The 18,923-nt window shown below is 41.6% G+C and overlaps 1 protein-coding gene across 1 annotated transcript; it reads right to left on the bottom strand.

Moving 5' to 3' along the window:
* Positions 1-2,048: 2,048 nt before the first annotated feature.
* Positions 2,049-3,616, bottom strand: LOC119658014 (pupal cuticle protein Edg-78E). Its single transcript, XM_038065243.1, has 3 exons — positions 3,422-3,616; positions 3,074-3,324; positions 2,049-3,012 (listed from the first exon to the last, which is right to left on the bottom strand). The coding sequence occupies exons 1-3, from the start codon at positions 3,431-3,433 to the stop codon at positions 2,577-2,579; spliced, it is 699 nt and encodes a 232-aa protein (XP_037921171.1). The 5' UTR covers positions 3,434-3,616; the 3' UTR covers positions 2,049-2,576.
* Positions 3,617-18,923: the final 15,307 nt, after the last annotated feature.

The following is an 18,923-nucleotide window of genomic DNA, read 5'->3' as shown; positions in this document are numbered from 1 at the left end:
GCTGCCACGCTTCCTACGATAGTATGTTAAGACTCCAATGCCAATAGAGTCGCTCCTGGTGCGTTATGCAGCCGACGTTGCAGCATTTATTTCTATACGCACTATTGAACAGGCCCAAAGCAGACTTGGCATATTAATGCAACGCGCAAGTAGATGAATGACTGCACAGTGTTTCAGCCTTGCGCTGACAAAAACTGAAGTACTCATCTTGAACAGAAAGCAAATCCCAACCCTACGACCGATATCGATCGACTGGTCGATCATATAGGCAAAACCATCGGTTAAATAATTCTGCTCTGCGACGTGGAGTTATTGGCTGAGAGGTGCATTGACGGAGAGTTTTGCGAGTGGCGTCTGCTTATCGCGCTGTATCAAACCAGTCGTAATGGTGATGGCAGAAGTGATCCCGTTGCCTTTCTTGCTAAGGAACGCAAAACCAGCCACAGCCACAAGGACGAAGATTTAAGAGAGGTTGTTGTCCGTGAACGTAGTAGATGAGAGTGGTACTCAACGTCTGATCTTACTATTCGGTTGCTCCGGTGAGAACAGGGTGTCGTGTCTTGAGGAGTAGCGGCACTATTCTAAGGTTGTGCCTGGAAATTGACTTTCGCAATTAGTAAAAATGCAGCTTTTCTTGTTGAACTTGGCTACGCTGTACAACTTCCGAACTTGTACCTTTTTAGGGATTCACAGGGTTACCAGTAAGACCCCGATTAAAAAAGCACAGATTGGGGTTACAGATTGGCTTACAGAAGGGTATATTGTGCATCAGCGTATTCTGCAGTCCTCTGCTTGGTTTTCCAGGAAACCAATCTGTGTGCAGTGCACTTATTTCAAAACGATGACATCAGTCTTATATTGGGACATGATGTCGATTGGCTGTTTTATAGTTTCTATTCTGTGTAGGGATCACACTGCCAGGATGCACAATCATTTGCCGCTTTTCTTTCCTGGATCTGTCACTGTATACTCAACCCAGTCCAAGGCTGCTTCTGTGGCCTTGTGACAGTTGGCCACACCAAACTCCAAGCACTAACGGGATCAGTTGGAACAGTTTGTCTTTTCTCGAATTTTGCGTTGCATCGTGAGTACGAATCCACGCTTTCGTCATGTCACCTATAGTACTATTTGACTTTTTGACCGCTTTCAACTTTCATGGATCTGGGAAATGCAGGTACACCAATTCAGCGAACAAAGATGCTACCCGTTGGAAGCAGGGAATAGGGTAACAAAAAGGGGTAGTTGGTTTCAACGTAGTAATTGGATTGGTGCATCCTTATATAGGAAACAATCATATAATGGAGCTTGTTCAGCAACAAATTGTTTGGTGGTATAATTGAAAATGCGATGATATCATATCTCGACAAGTGCTCATCAGAAGCATCCAGTCAAATTACATTCTTCATTCTTTCCAATCGGAATGGCTCCAATGTTACAGACACCGCTTTAAAGATAATGCAAATGACTGAAATAGGTGCACTTGGTAACGCACTTGCGGATTACTGTCAACTGCTTCGTACAAATGAGTGAGGTTGGCGATGTGTATTAAATAATTTGCCGCCGCAGTAAGCTGATCTGGACCAAATCGGGGCTCGGTGAAGCTGTTCCTGCAGCCAAGCATAACAAGTTTCTTAACTGTCGCTACGGCATGGGTGCTAACCTTGAATGCCAATGGCAAACCGCTGTTTTCATTTTCATTCCATTTTCTCCATACCGTTTGATTGTTGCAAGACAATTCACCTAATTACTTGGACATGTCTCAATGGAGATAATACTGCGGTAGCAGTTACCTGAATGCGATTGTTGCATTGTTGCATATGAAATAGAGCAAACAAGTTCGCTAGGTGTTGGGCCCCGGGTTACTTAGGTGGCCCAGGCAGCCCGGATTGTTGCTTAGAAAAGGCAAGTGAGCGTGCAGCCGTTCCACTTGATCTGTGTTGGGATATTTCATCAGAATTGAAAATTACATCACACTTAGATAAACAGATAAAAACATGCCTTGCGTCCGGCCCAACCTACCGAGAATGGCTCCTAATAAAAAAATGGTCTCCGTTTTACTTTAACAATAATTTTATTCTCTCTTCTTTTTTCGTTTCGATTTGTTGTAATTTAACACAAACACACAAGCCTTATGGTTTAGCTTACGCTTACGCTCACAGTGGAATAGAGTTAACAACGTTTCCGTTACGCTCTATAGTTTACACAAAAATAAAATATTATACAAAATGCTACATATATATAATTTATCGTGATGACCAGCTCAGTCGTTTGTATAGAGAATTAGGACACACCCAACGAAGGAATTTGAAAGAAGTGAAGCAGCGGAAGAAACCACCTTCACCTCTGCGGGCACAGCATGCGTACTCAAAGAGTTAATTGTCCCGCTAAAAGGAAGCGAATTTCGATTCAGGTGTGGGTGGGTCTTCCAGGGGAGAAAACCGTAATTGTTCGTTGGGAGCTAGATTTGATGGTCAATGAAATAGAGGAAGAGGAGAAAATGGCTTTGATACGGAAGGAAGTCAAAGTTTACAGACTACTAGGAAGTGGGGAAATGAACAGTCGTGAACTATCATAATTTACTTAACCTTGTTGAAGCTGTAACTGAAGCCATCGGGGGTGCGGTTGAGGGAAAGTTTGCCAGGTGGCTGGAATCGGTGTGGTGGCTCAGTGGTGTAGTGATTTTGTGGGGGTTGGTATGGCTGTTGGTATTGTTGTTGGTACTGGGGTTGTGGGGTTGGGTTGAAAGCTGGTCGGGGTGGGTTGTAAGCTGGTTGGGGTGGGTTGTAGGCAGGCTGGGGAGCTGGTTGATAGTTGCTTTGTTGATTTCCGGTGAAGCCTGGGTCATTGTAGCGGGGATCATATTGTCCTTCACTATCGTAGTTGTTTCCACTGTTGTATTGTTGAGCTGGCTGTGGTGGTTGGTATTGGGGCAAGGGTTGGTATTGCGGCTGAGGTGGTGTATTTGGTGGAGCGGGTGGTGCTTGGGGCAAGTGATCTCCGGAAGCTTGGAATCTGAAATAGAAAAATTATATTTTGGATCCATTTCCGGCATGTCTAGAAAGCGTCAATGTACCCATTCTTTCCAGCAGTGTAGGAGATAGTACGACGTTGTCCTGTTGGGTCAACATAACTGTAAGATCCATGTCTGGTACCATCGGCATCAGTCTCTTCTTTGAAGTTTATTCCATCTTCCTGGCTGTAGGCGGCACCAAATTTTCCGTCTCCGGACAGATACCTTTGCTCGCTTAAAATAGCGGCGGTTCGTGGGTCAGAGTTGTAGTGTCCTTGTCCCAAAACGACACCGGCAATGGCCGCAATTACCATCTGTAATATTCCAATGAGGAAAATATATCAAATTGCTTCAATCCATTTCTCCGGTGAATGCAAATCAACGCAAACAACTCGTAGGCGTGGTACTTACGAAACGGAACATGATTTATGATGGAATCCGGCAGTGTAAATTGCTTTGAATAATTGCACTATCGTATAAAGCCTATACAGCCCACTAGCGTATATCGACAGAAATCGAGAGTAATATTTATCGTTCCCGCAAGTCTCCGTAGTGTGACTACTTGTTGGAACCAGGAACTAAGTTGCACTGTATTTCTTACAAATGCGACGTTTCACTTTTATATGAGCAGCGGAAACCTTGAGGTGCGCGACCTAATCAGGTGTGGTAGGATTTCATTCTCATTCTTCGACAACTCGAACCCCGGCGGAATGGGAAAGAAATGTTGCTTCGATAATGTTACATTACCACCAAGCGACCATTCAAGAGCGCGTGAGAAGGGAGAACTTGTACGTACTTTCGATTATTACTTCGTTTATTTACTTCTTTTGCTTAAGAAATTTATTTACTGATAATGGAAACGTGTGTGTGTTTTTTGGCAGCAAGAATTTATCGCTCTGCAGACAGTAGTATTGGACCCAATTCAAATCATGGAGCTGGTTATAAAAAAGATATTGTATCTATCTAATATCAACTGGTAATGTCAAGTATTATAAATGTTGTGTACGAGTATGTTGGGCACGGAAGCGTGTTTCGGTCGAATTGGAGTCCGCGTTCGTTGTTTCCAAGAGGCAGATACAATTACTTAGACCATATAATCCGGATCAAGACCAGGTTATTTTTTAATATCTTCAACGGAATGATAGGGATAAGCGGCTCAGATTCATGATGTCATTGAGTTGTACTGGAGTTGATTCTGGCCAACCCCAATTTTAAGCCGGCGTTGTGAAGTTCGTGGCAAACATTAATCCATACATGCTTACTTTGTACGTACTTTGGGCCTGGAATAAGCGGTTCTTTGAGGCAATTGGAATGCTCTGAGTGGCCTTGAAGATAATGAGACATGGTGGCAGAATACCCTGTCAGCCATGAGAAAGTTTTATTGATGGAAGTGCGAAGTGAAGATTGTAACGGGCGCTACAATTGTATGAATTTGTGCCTTTTTATATTGAATATTGCTTCCTTTTCCGGGAACTTCAGATGCTTTGGTTAATCAAACTATTAAAGACCTTTCCGAACTTTTGATTGAACTTTGGCAAATTAACCCAACTCAAAAATGTTTTTTTTTTCGTAAATTTATAAAAAAGTTGCCAACTGAATTCGCGTTGGTTGTACACATTGAGTGCAAGTTTAATAGATCGGTTTAGCCCATTAGATACCTGAAATTATAGTGCGTAAGACTATCTGCAATATCTCAATATTTTATTTGCACATTGAATTAGTTTTCAATGTTAACATAACACTTGTAGCTTTTGTTACCGAAAATTATGTCACATGCTGTAGAGCATTAGCGCTGGGAGGCAAATTACCATATGCAGGTACATTTAACTTACAAATATAATTCACTTGGGAGTTATTCGATATCAAAATTAAAATTTACAAACAGTCGTAGTCCAAAGTGAAGAGAAACACGCAGTAACAAAATTGTCTTTTATTATTACGGTATAAATTTATAAATGTTATACTCCAACTCTGCTATTGTAATTAGATTACATGCTAGTCCTAAGTCCAGGTAAATGAAGTAATACAGAGATAAAGTGTAATATCAGTGGTGTCCTCTCCTCGAACTTTCTTGCTGTGGAGCAGCCTGTAGACGGAAGCAAAGGATTTTAACCCTACAGGTGGTACGGAGTTACAAACCGATCCAGACGCGGTTGAGACAGGGATTTTGGAAGATTCACCAGATTCACGTTCCTAGGCCTGCCTTAGTAAGGAATTCCAGACACCCCGGTTTCGCGCCGAGGTCCATCAATTCGATATCCGTAAAAGCTGTCTGGCATCCTGACCTACGTCATCGTTCCATCTCAGGCAGGGCCTACCTCGCTTTCTTTTTCTACCATACATATTGCCCTTATAAACAGTTATTATAAGATGAAATAGGCTCGGTTGTGAGCCTGTTATCGGTTATGATTTTCAATCCTACAATGAGAAAATGTTAAAGGTCTCAAAGTTGTAGTCTCCTATCTTTATTGTTGTCGTTTGACCAGTGTGATTCGATGTTGTTTGTTCTTTGGTTTTTGGCGCTGACGTTGCCACCATGTACTTCGTCTTGCCCTCATTAATGTGCAGGCCGAGATCTCGCGCCGCCTGCTCGATCTGCATGAAGGTAAACTGTACATCTCGGGTTGTTCATTCCATAATGTCAATATCGTCACCGTAGGCCAGTAGTTGGGTAGACTTGAAGAGGATGGTGACGTTCGCATTCACATCTGCATCGCGGATCACTTTCCCCAGGGCCAGGTTAAAGAGGACGCATGATAACACATTCTCTTGTCTTAATTCGTTGTTGATGTTGAAAGGTCCCGAGAATGAGGGTCAGTAGTTGAAAAGATAGTGCAACTGATGACCATATTTCAACAGTTTTTCCATCGCTTGCCGCAGAGAAACAATCTGATCTGTTGCTGATTTGCCTGGAGTGAAGCCTCTTTAGTATAGGCCAATGATGTTCTGGGTGTAGGGGCCGATCCAGCCTAACGAGATAGCGGAGAATATCTTATAGATGGTACTCAGCAACATGATATCTCGATAATTGCTGCACTGCATGATATCCTCCTTTTGATGTATGGCACAAATAATGCAATGATTCGCTGTCCCACACCTTGAGCATCAATTAATGAATCGCTAGTTAGTTGCCTCCATATTTAACCAATTCGGCTGTAATTCCATCGGCTCCTGGTGACTTATGAAGATAAGTTGATGAATTGCACGGACTGTTTCTTCCATGCTTGGTGGTGGTAGCATTTGTCCATCCTGTTTAGTTGGCGGGATCTCCAACTCGCCGATATTTTGGTTGTTGAGCAGTTCATAAAAAACTCAACCCGTCACTCCAATATGCCCATTCTGTCAGAAATCAGATTTCCCCTTTTGTCTCGACAAGATGAGCATTGAGGTGTCCAAGGCTTCATCCTGCTGACTTGCTGATAAAACTTGCTTCCTGTACTTTTGAAGATCATAGAACTATTGGTTCTCCCAGGCTGCCTTTTCCATGCGTGAAGTCGTTTCGCAACTCGACGGAATTCATGATAAGTCTCTGCGTGTGCCAACGTTCTTTGAGAATGCAACTTTACTCGGTATGCAGCATTCTTCTATTCCATTGCCAGCTTACATTCATCGTCGAACGAGCAGTTCTGACTTTTGTTGCGGTTAGGGCGAAGTATGTTTGTGGCCATATCAATGATAGCACCCTTCAGGTGGTTGTGGAGATCATTTGTTGATGCTTCAACTCGCTGTGGTGGCGGCGGTCATTGTAGGAAGACTTACGCGTTGACTCGGGCTAAAAATCTTTTGAACAGTTTGCTGAGCCATCACAATCTCCCATCTTTGGATTTCATCCCGCGGTGGTGACGGTGATATTAGGAGAAATCATGGAAGCCCGCCCTGGTGACAGTGAAAAGCCATGAGCACCAGCAACGGTGCTGAAATTTCCACATTGTGGACCCGCTGGATGGAGTTTCTCTGGTGGGAAGTGATTCCGTTATATGGGTGTAAACGTGTGTTTTCTAAGTTCAAATTCTGCCTTAAGTTAAAACTTTCGAACATATCTTCATAACAGTGTGATTGTGCTCATATATATATATATGTATGTACAATGCATACGTCGACTGCTTTGCAAACTAGAATTTAGTGAATTCAGTTCGAATACTATGTTAAGATTTACCGCCATGAGACATTGTGCAATAACTATTCTCGTGCCTAGAAGAAAGTATTCTTGAGTTTGTTGCCCTTCTAAACGATTGTTCTAAGCCTAAGCTGTCATTCCATAATAAATTAAAGCACAATACGTTGAAGTATACTACCCGTTCATCTTCTGGTCAATAAATACCAATCAATTCACTCTGGTCACTTTGAAGCGCCAAGTTAACTGATTCGCGAGATCATGTTTGACGATTGCACCTACGCCGCTGGATTAAACTTCGTATTGGCGTACCTATAGACATACTGCTTTCTATTAAAATCAAACAGATTGTATTGACTTTTGCCAACTCACCCAATTGAATATCGCGATTTTACGGGAATTTTGACCTATTTCACGCAGTGACGGTAGTTTACGATAGGTAACGTTACCTGTTCAACTTTTCGGTCATTTTGTCATTCACGTTCAAGTGATATGCTTTTCCAAATATTGACTTCGTTTCGTTTTTTTTTGAAAAGTACTAAAAAGCCTAACTAGAAATGTGCTAAAAAAATGAGTAAAAGTACAGAGGCACTGATAAACTTCAAAAGGCACAAAATCTGGTATCTTTGGTAATAAAAAGTCAACCTTGGCGTTGCGTGGGGAAAAAATTTTTTAAGCTGAAGTAGACTCCGTTGGCTGCAACAACGGTAAGCGGATTTCATCATCGTTACTCTTATCGGCTGTGACCGACCCTAGATAGAAGAAATTATCAACAGCCTCAAGTGGTCCGGTCCCTCATCAAGTTGGTACGGACTCAGGACTCCCAGCATCCTCAACAAAATATTCACGTCGGCCTGGGTTAGGTGTGAACTTATGACGGATTTCACTTCAATATAATTCTTACTCATTACGTGTTTGCGATTATGTATAAATGGAGTGATTACCATCTATCGTTACTTTCAGTCACGCCGCTCCCAGGGCAGAGGTGAGGCAGCGTTTGATGAGTTGCCTCTGCCCGGGACGAAACCGTCAGCCAACTTTTGTTTTCCTCAAAGTCGTACTCTCACATCATTATTGTTCGTATTTGACCAGTGACATTTGATCCTGTTGCTCTTTTGGTTTTTGGATGAAGGTCAGCATAGGCCAGTATTTCGATCAACTTGAAGGAGCTAGTGCCTTTCTCACTTACATCAGGATCGTAGATGACTTGGTCCAGGTCCAGGTTAAAAGCGATACACGATAGGGCGTGGGCATAGGTTTGTCTCCGAGTGAAGCTGAGTGTTCTTGAGATTGATCCTGCTGGTTCTATTTGTACTCTAAAATTAGTCACGGTAAACCTTCACAGTCTTATCAATAAGGTCAGGGTGACAAATTCTCTCATAACTGTGTACAATTTTACCTGAGGTATGCTATTATAGGTGAACGTCTTTTTTTTTATCATAGGTGGTTTCGAAATGGATAAAAAGATGGTGACACTGATGGTCATGTTTCAACAGTTTTTTCATCATTTGACGCACAGAGAAAATCTGACCTCCTGCTAATTTGCCTGGAGGCAAGCCTCTTTGGTATGGACTGATGATGTTCTGAGTGTATGAGACTATCCGGCTAAAAAAAGCGAAGAATATATCTTATAGACGGTGCTAAGCAACATGATACCTCTAAAATTGATACGCTAACTGATATCCCCGGACCGCTTGGTTTAGTTAGTCGCTCCCATACTTAAGCAGTTCAGTTATAATTCCATTGCTACTTATGAGTCCTAAGCCGACGAATTCAGGGACTCTTTTCGCGATCATATATTCGGAATTCCGATTTCCCTTTTTATCTCGACACTGTACTTTTTAAGTTCACAACCCAGTTGAATCTCTCAGGCTTCCTTTTTCTGTTAGTGACGTCGCTTCTTCACTCGACGAAGTTCGTGATAGGTCTCTGCGGGTGCAAACATTCTCTGAGGTTACTGCATTGCCCGGTATGTAGCATTCTTTCGTTCCATTGCGAGCTTACATTCATCTTCGAGCAAATTGTTCCGAGTTTTTTGCGACTAGGGTTCAGGTTCTTCAGATGGTTGTGAAGACCATTTGTCGATACTTTATTTTCAGAACCTCTGTTATCTACAGTTGTTGCGCCATACATTTCTCTCTTATAGGTTATACAAAGGGCTTTTTTGTGGATGGTTTCAGTGTTTACTCTCACTTAATATTTAGAGGGGATTCGAGGTGGTGTTATTATTCGAGCCCGGAACATCATGCCAACGAAATAGGGATCCGAGTCTTTATTAATTCCTTCATATGTTCTGAAATCCGTCAAGGCTGAGAGGTAGCGGTTTCCGCGCAAACCAAGTATTTCCAACAACCATTTCGTATGACACCGCTTATTGAATAATCCGCAGTCGGATATCATTTGTGCTTTTTAAGGTTTGTGTTTAAAATCGGTTTACTATCTGTCTGTCTGTCACACGCAGTCTCGGAGACGGTTGTAGTGATTGGGGGTGTAAATTTTTTTTCATCAAATATAGTCGTGTGGGGCATCAAATTAAAAGTCTCGGGTAGTAATTTTCGAAGCTGGGCTTAGTTTGGCATTTGTTGGAAAGGGGGAGTATGGAGGTTGAAAGTGATCATTCTTTCTCTCGTAACGCCGTTGCATCTGCCTTATATTGGGATAGGGTGCTCCTTTTCCGTACAAGCAGTGCACATTTCATGAGAAAATGTGCAAATCATTTGTTGTGGAGGTTAAGATAGAGTTTGGTAGAACAACTGTTGAGGGAGCTATGTTACCTTTGATCATCAAAAACTATAGGACACAGAATACTATGTTTTTGTTACTACAAAGCTGTTTATCAACTACATGGAAGTGGTGACTGACATGTCAGAAATCAGCAAGCAAAGAAATCAGCATATCATTAGCGTGAGTGATGCCAAATATTCGGGGTGTGAAATATGGTCACAGATTACTCGTGGTCGAAATGATCCACCTTATTATACGCGGCACTGGTCTTAATGGAGACGGTAGCGTGTGAAAGTGATCAAACGAGGGTAAACATGATCTACCGGCTACTGACACTAAGGGACGAAATTGTTGGCGTTGTTGGGAGAATGCTCTTGATGGACCTTGGTGTGCTGTCTGCCCGAGGAGGGAAGAATTAGTATACCTGAAAAGAATGCTGAGTACCTAGAATAGCAAAGCGAGAATCACTAAACAAGCCAGAATATCGGAAGTTTGACGCTTAGAGTATAAAAGTTTGATGTTCATTTTATGTGAGAAACTATTTATGCACATTTTGCACACTCGTACACAGTTAAAAATTCGAAATATGATATGTCTCCGAATTCCAACTTCGCCATTCATGTTAGTTTACTTCACATGCAATGGTGGGATATAAAAATTTTTTCATCGAATATAGTCATGTGGGTTATTAAATGAAAAGTCTGGATTAGTGCTGAATTTGATATTTCTTTCAACGGGAAGTTGCAAACTTAAAGTGAGACAGGACTCATTTTCGAAAACTACCCTACCCAAAAATGCGAAAAAATCAGGATGGCGCGCAGATATAGGCTTCAAAATATTAGGCTGGGGAAAAAGTAATATCGCATTTTGTCAATAGATGCGATACTTAAACATATCTTATGTTGTACTTATCGCATCGAGTCATACGGCGATTTGAAGACGACAATCTGAGTTACAGGTGTTAGTTAGGTGAAGTTATAGCGCATCAAAAATGGACAGAAGGTCGCGGTTCAAATCTCGCTGGTGGCAGTGGAATTTGTATCGTGATTTGACGTCGGATACCAGTCGACTCAGCTGTGAATGAGTACCTGAGTCAAATCAGGGTAATAATCTCGGGCGAGCGCAATGCCGACCACATTGCCTCCTAGTGTACCGTTACGGTCTTGAATGAAGTGCTCTAACACACTTCAAGGCCCTGATCCAACATGGATTGTTGCGCCAACGATTATTATTATTAAAAATGGATCACCAAGGAAGAAATTCGTCATATTTTACATTTTTATTATTTGAGGGTAAAAATGCAACGAAGGGAGCCGAAAAAATTTTGAAGTTTATGGATTCGATACTGTAACGATTCGCACAGCACAGGGTTGGTTCAATCAATTTCGTTCTGGTGTAGTGGATGTCGAAGATACACCCCGTACTGGTAGGCCAACCGTCGTAGAAACCGATAAAATCGTCGAAATCATTGAAGTAGACCGGCATGTGAGCATTCGCTCGATTGGCCAGCAACTGGGTAAGGACCATAAAAGCGTTTGGAACCATTTGCAGGAGATTGGATTCCAAAAAAAAGCTGAATGTTTGGGTGCCACACGAGTTAACGGAAAGAAATCTCTTGGGCCGAATCAACGCCTACAAAGCACTGCTGAAACGGAACGAATTCGACCCATTTTCGAAGCGGATGGTAACTGGTGATGAAAAGTGGATCACGTACGAAAATCTCAAGCGACAAAGATCATGGTCGAAGCGCGGCGAGCCGGCCCAAACCATCGCCAAGCCCGGATTGACAGCTAGGTAGGTTTTGCTGTGTGTTTCGTGGGATTGGAATGGAATCATCCACTATGAGCTGCTCAACTATGGTCAGACCCTCAATTCCTCTATTGTGAGCAACTCGACCGTTTGAAGCAGGCGATTGACCAGAAGCGGCCAGGATTGGTCAATAGGAATGGTGTTGTGTTCCACCAGGACAACGCTCGGCCTCACACATCTTTGATGATCCGCCAGAAGCTACCGGAGCTCGGATGGGATGTCCTTTCGCACCCACCGTATAGTCTGGATCTGGCACCAAGTGATTACCATCTCTTCCGGCTTGCGAAAACTGGCTGTCTGAGTTTTTTGCAAATAAAAGGGGGGGGGGGGTTATAAGAGGGGGAGGGACAATGGAGTTGCCTTCCAAATGGCAACAAGTTTGCTAGCAAAACGGCGCATATTTGACTTAAATCGGATTCGGTCACAACTACGACATTACTTTTTCCCCAACCCAATATGTCCCGTTCCAATATCTGCTCAAATTAAATTACTAATAGTAGTTTTACCAACTTTTAAAAATTGACTGAAACTCCTCCCTCCGCATGCATGCTAAGTTTCGTAGAAATCTGGCTATTAGTGCCAAAGTTTAAACTTATCAATTTTGCGCGAATTTGCTGCATCTGAAACCGTGCAAATAAGATGCAAACGTCATAATTAACGAGAATAATTGACATGCGAGTGAAATATTGAAGTCCCATACATGAGGAAGTTACTTCTCCCCAGCATTTTTACCTTTTTACCCCCTGTTATTAGGTAAACCCTTTTAAAGGTTTTTTGTTTGCGGGAAGGCGGTAACTATGAATGCACGCGCATTCAGTGACTGCCACTATACGCTGGCTACATACCGATAGCTTTTCAAATTAATAATAGAATATTACTGTAATGACTGCAAAACCCCGAGTGGATGTTTTTGCTTTCCATATACCAAGGTACACTGGTGATCATCCGTAGTATCTTGGATTGGGCTCTCTATAGCAACTCGATGTTATCATAGATGTGCACATTGAACCCCACAGCTGAATTCCTTAGTCCATATTGGCATTATGACGGGTTTGTAGAGCACCTCATTTTGTAAACTACTTCGCAATTCGTCTCTGGTGGGTTTATAGGTTGTTTGATGCAACGTGAGGATTGGTGTGGAAGGTATTAAATTAGGATCAGTTGGTAGATCCCAGGTATAGATGAGGTAGAGTGTCGATCCAAGGACACTGCCTTGAGGGACTTCAGCTTGTATGCTGTACTTGGGAGATGTGACATTTTTGTATTTCATCCAGAATTTATGTTCCGCCAGAAAAGATTCGAAAATTCCATGAAACTCTACTGAAAGTAGCTTCTTTGTTTTAAAGATCACACCTTGGTGCCGCACTTTATCGAAGGTTTGCGCCACATTAAGAAAGACTGCTGAATAGTACTTTCTATCCTCCTGTTCGATTGTACTATGCGTCTCTCGAAAGCCAAGCTATTACTGAGCAATTAGTTTGTTTTCCACCAAGTGTGGTGAGATTTTTGATAGGTAGCACATTTAAAGGGCTGCATTATGCAATCTGCATTTAGCCCTTCCCACAATTAAGGATCGTTATAACTTTTGGAACCTTCCAAGCTTTAAGGAAATAGGCGAGACGTAAAATTTCCTTGAATATTAGAGTTAAGGGAGTGACTGCGATACCTTTAGTTCATATCCTGAAGCTGTCTTTAGGTCCACTTATTCTCTAAAGACTTAGACCGTTTGTTTGGTTCCAAATGCGAAGTTTCTCTTGATAGTAGGCCTGGATATTTTTGGAAGTCTTGATTTCATCTCCAATAAGTGAGGGAGGAATAGCTTTTTCAGGTGTTATGCAAATACCGCCCTTTTTTCGGCATCATTTCTTGCCAAGCTGCCATCGGCAGATCTCAGTGGAGATTCGCATTGAGCAGGTCTCTTCAACTTTCTCGTAGTTGATGAGAAGGGAAAATTCAGTTGATGCAGGCGATAAACCTCGTAAGTAACTTTGGAACACTTGTTCCCGTTGATCCTTAACGGCTTCATGGAGCGATTGACCTGTTCTCGCCAATTGTTTTTTAGCTCTGGAGGCCTATAAGCCTGTCACTACCTTCTCAACTTCCACTTTACTTGGACCAGCTGGAGTATGCAATATGAAATACTATTTTGTGGAAGATTGGAGACACGGTGCAGCCACGCTCATTCGTTTCTTGAATTTTAGCAGAGCTTTGACTATTTCACCTATGGTTTTCAAAGGAGTTTTGTTTTGCAGGTGAGTGCTTATATAGAATACATCCGGAAACGTAATCAGTTTGTTGATTTGATTGTTAGTTTCCTACTTGCATCCCTCGTTACAGGAGGTATATTCGTGTTATAATGACGGGCGTGTGGTCTAAAAACAGCACATTTTTAGTAACATCAAAGTAAATCAGTTCTGGGAACTTTCGTCGATCTGCTGGCCAATAAGTGCACTGTCCCGATCAGATGATGTCAAGTCTAGTATCTCAGGAAAGCACCTCAAACAACTGTCTTTCCTTGGGAGTGACCAGTCTGGATTTCCAGTGTGTGTGTTTAGCATTAAAATCCCCAGCGGCCCGAAATTTGTTGCCTAGTGTGTTGAAAACTTCTTAGAATGTCTAAGAAGTCAGTTTTTATCTTGAAGGGCAATATCGCGGTGATGGTTATCTCGCTGGCCGACTGCAGTAGCCAGATTGAAGTTGCTTGGAGGTAATCTTTACAGTAATCTCCGAAAAGATAATGCTTAATGCGGGATCGGATACCGTCGTGGGCTTTTTCTTCTTAGAAGCAAAACCCATCAACTTGAAAATTGTTTTCGTGAGTGAGATGCGTTTCGGATTTGAGCATTATGTCGATTACTTTTTCAAACAAGAAGTATCATATTTCCAGTTTATGTTGGCTGACGTTTGCCTTCCAGTGACATATTTGGAGCTGGTTCATTTGTTTCTAAGAGGACCTCTAAGACCTGGGTCTGATTACGCATCATTTCTTGTATCATGTTTTGCATCAAGACCATAAACTAGTTCATCGTTTGAGTCAGAGCCCTACCAGATTGTGGGTTAAGGCGCTTGTATTTTCTTGGCTTTGAGGTTGAGGTGTTATAGAGCCTTCACCCGCAGATGTGCTGGCGGAAGTGATATTTGTTTGGTCGCGTTGAATTCATTGTTTCTGTTGCGATTTTTGCAGCATACTTCTGTAATTGGCCGTTTTCTTGCTATTAGCTGTTGCGTGCGGATCTTCGCAAATGACACAAAAACAGGGTAGATTGCAATATGTTCCTGCGTAACCAAATTCCTGATAATTCTGGCACTGCATCGGGCACGTAGAATATTCTTAAATGTGGTATGTATAGTACTGTTTACGTTCTTCGTCAAAGCTGGCTATTATTTTTCTGTATTTATTTTCATCGTATATTTGCACTTTTGTTTCATGGATGGAGCCTTTGATGAGTGGGACCAGTAAGCGTTTTTACCAATTAATGTGAGATCATTGACAAGTTCACTGGAGTTTTTTTTGCCTCAGGTGGAGTGTTTTCCCCCACTATTTTTTCTCGCTTTGTGCACTGAGTAGTGCAAAACTATTTTGAGTCGGGCTGACGTTTTTGTCTGTGTTCTGTTAGCTGGGGTGTATTTTTCGGAGCGTATGATTTTGGGCTTCTCTTACGTTTGGAAACCTGTTCAGGCCAGTCTGTGTTTTCATAGTCGAGGTCTTTTTCACATTACCAATTGCTTTTGAGCTCGTGCTCTGTGTGTCTGGAACACTTTTCGGTTAGATAGGTTCTGATAGCAAGACCTGTTTCACTATTTGGAGCACACGTTTCGGGTCCTCATTTCCTTGCTTTTTTCTTAATATCAGAAATAAGTAAAATGACCAAAAAAAAATAACTCCGCTTTTTCGCATATGTGGGGCGTCCCATTAAACCCAACATAAAATGATGCAACTCATTGCACGAAAAGCACTTCATAGACCACATATTCTCACAAAATTCCGTGACGATAGCTCCAGCCACTGCAGAGTAAATCACGTGCAACAGACGAACATACAAACAGACACTGAATTGATTTTAAGAAAGTTTTGTTTCACTTAAGGGGTTCATCCCGTGTGAAGGCCGTTTTTTTTGCCTTTTTTTGAAAAATTATTTTGAAGGACTGGATAAAGATAGAGACGTGATTTTTTACTATATGTTTATTGATGTCTCTAATATATGTGATTTTCAGCTTGATATCGTAGCTAATTTTCGGAATATGTGTTAATTTATGCACCCATCTCCAAAAAAGGTGTTTTCCTGCTGCCACGCTGGAGTGCGCTGTGTTCATCTGATGGAAAAAAACTAAACGGCATTTTAATGTGGACAATATTCCACGGTCCGCAAACTAGGATAATTAGAAAATATCAATTTTTGGTGGGCTTTTAAACTTAATTTTTTGGATTTTGGTGTTTTTTACAGCTTTTTTTATGAATAAAAAAAACGACCGGTCCGATTGCAATTATCCTAGTTTGCGGACCGTAGAAATATATACTAAAGAAGCCGTGAAAATTTCAAAGAATTTGGTTGGATAGATTTTGAGCTATGGTGGCAGCCGATTTTCAAGATGCAGTTTCGAGAAAAACGCATTTGAAAATTTAAATGTGATTATCAACAGTAAAATTTTAGCTCACCATTAATCTGCTGTACCTGTTCCATAGAGAGCACCCTCCGTTTCTTCAAAAAAGTCTTGTAAGGCCGATTGTTGCTCTCTGGTGTCAATTGTGGCTCTTTTAGCGAGGTCAGTCAATCGTCGTTCGGACCGCCAAATTCGCGCTTCATTACGGCGGTCGGCATAAACCTGACATATGTGACCAACTTGACATCCCATTGTCACTAGGATTTTGAGAATGGCATTGAATCCTTCATTGAAAATAATTTCAGCCAGAAAAGTGGCTATTTCTACGACCTTGGCCCCAGAATGAAGGTGTTTAGGAGCGAAAGTTCAGATCAATGCATTTAACGACTCATTGTTATTCTGGGTCTCTCCTCCTAAACATCTGTTCAAGAGATCATCTCGTGACAAATCTTCGTAGATTGGTTTGATGACTGTTTGAATTTCTTCAGTCAAAGGTGCCTTCTCGTGGTGAAAACTATCCAGTTCTCCTTTAGCTTCCGCTTTGCGCCGTTTGCACCAACTGTCCTCACCTGCTGGACAATTTTGATGCTGAGGATTTTCGTCTGTAGAACAGTTATGCAAGAAAGTTTCCCAAATTTCTTGCTTCATTCCTTCTATCAAATTTGCGTGTCGACGAATAGCTAGCCCAGGAAATGTAGTGAGGTCCTTATCAGTAAATTTTCCAGCCCCTTTTCACCAATGCCTTTGTGATTCTTCTTTGCATTTCTAATCCGCGTTCCCATTCTTTTCTCGACATGTCCTACGTATTCCTTTTTTACTACCACGTATATTTTATTATTTGCAGAGATTTGCAGAAATACCGGAGAAAACTCCAGCAAAGTCCAATATACAATATACAAAACTTGTCGCAATTGGAACATCCATGTTCAAGCTTGCTAAAAGTTTCTTTGCTGATGTTGATGCGAAGTCCTTTTTCTTTTCTGATAACTATCGATTCCCATGAAATACTCGTTTTTTAGTGCGAGCATGACATTGAACCTTAAAGCGATCTCCCTTCGTACCATCCATTTAAAAATATCACTGAACACACAAACAGCAGAATACTTACAAAAAAAAATTCGATGTTCTTTCTCATCGAGTAGTTGTAGTTGCCGCGGCTGCAAACCCCTTACCTGTTTAACCCTGTAATTTCTGAACGACTCGGAATATCGGAAAATCCCGTTGCCCACATATTCTCCACCATATATAGATACAATTCATGCAAAAAAAAATCGATTTCTCCAACCCGACACACGGGATGACCCCCTCAAACCTTAAACAAGTCGGGAAACCGGAAGCTGGACGCTTCAGGTACGAAAGGTTTTGTGTATCTTAGTACGTAGCACGTAATATATCCATATATTATGTTAGAGTATCCACTTTCGGGTGATATTGACATTCATAGTCTTCAATTTTCAAAGAAGCAGCAAATTTGAGGTATTATAACTTTGTTAGTAATGGTGTGATTTCAACCAAACTTGATAAGATCATGCCCTATATTATAGCCTATATCACTGCAAAATTTCATGGTACTAGAATGAACTTAAGGGGGGTTTCTAACCAATTACAAAAAATTGCAGTAATATACTATTATTAACTTTATTTAAACAGATATCGGCATGGAAGGTATTTCGGAGCCCAGGTACAATACAGTGGCAGCCTCCTGATTTTTTTCAGATTTTTCGGTTTAGTACTTTCTGAGAATGGCCCCCTTAAAGAAGTGATCACTTTCAACCCCCCGCGCTCCCCACCCTTGCAACGAATGACAAAACTAAGATCGGCTTTGAAAAGTACTAATCGAGACCTTTAATTTTATACCCCGCATGACTATATTTGATGAAAAAAAATTTTACACCCCCTTTTGCATGTATGGGGACCCCCTCCTTAAATTCGACGTAAAAGGATGTAATTCACTGTATGCGTGAGCGTTCACAGTTCCCACCTTTCTATCAAATTTGGTGTCAATCGCTATAACCGTCTCCGAGAAAAATGCGTGTGACCGACAGACAGACAGACAAAACAAAAACCTTAAAAATGGCAAGTACAGTGGAGTAATTTGCGAAGGAGTCGCTGGATCCACACCGTTCCTAAATTGATGAGTGGACGATGACACAGTGAAAGCAACTATCACCTGATACAATTGCTTTACAGGGTTTGGTAGTTACAGGAAGTATCTGGACCGATTTACAAAGGCTGGATGGTTCCGTTTTTGTCCAAAATGTGGTTACACACTTTAGAGAGAAATAATTTGGAAGATTCTTTCAAAGTCAGCATAAGACCATAAGACATTCTGGGGGTAGGGGGTCGACAGAAATGTGGCGTAAACATCGCAATAGGGTAGATTCAGGTGGAGCTTAGCGAGGCAATTAATGCTTTGCGGCGGTTTCGCGAGGAAGGAGGCAGGAATAAAATCTAGGGCAGCAGTGCTTTTCTGAGATTTTCATCTCCACCAAAAAATCTTTGCTGTTTGTAAAACCTTAAAAATGGTTGTGATGACTATAAATTTGGGCCGGTCTACATGAAGCAACGATTTATAATTAAAAAATTATGTAAATTTAAGGCAGTAACATTAAAATAAGCAAAATTTGAAAACGAGAGACCAACTATTATCTGAAGAGTATATAT

Source organism: Hermetia illucens, chromosome 5 (assembly GCF_905115235.1).
Source record: "Hermetia illucens chromosome 5, iHerIll2.2.curated.20191125, whole genome shotgun sequence".
NCBI lineage: Eukaryota > Metazoa > Arthropoda > Insecta > Diptera > Stratiomyidae > Hermetia > Hermetia illucens.
Note: the sequence above shows the minus strand (reverse complement) of the source record. Positions and strands in the feature narration are given on the sequence as shown.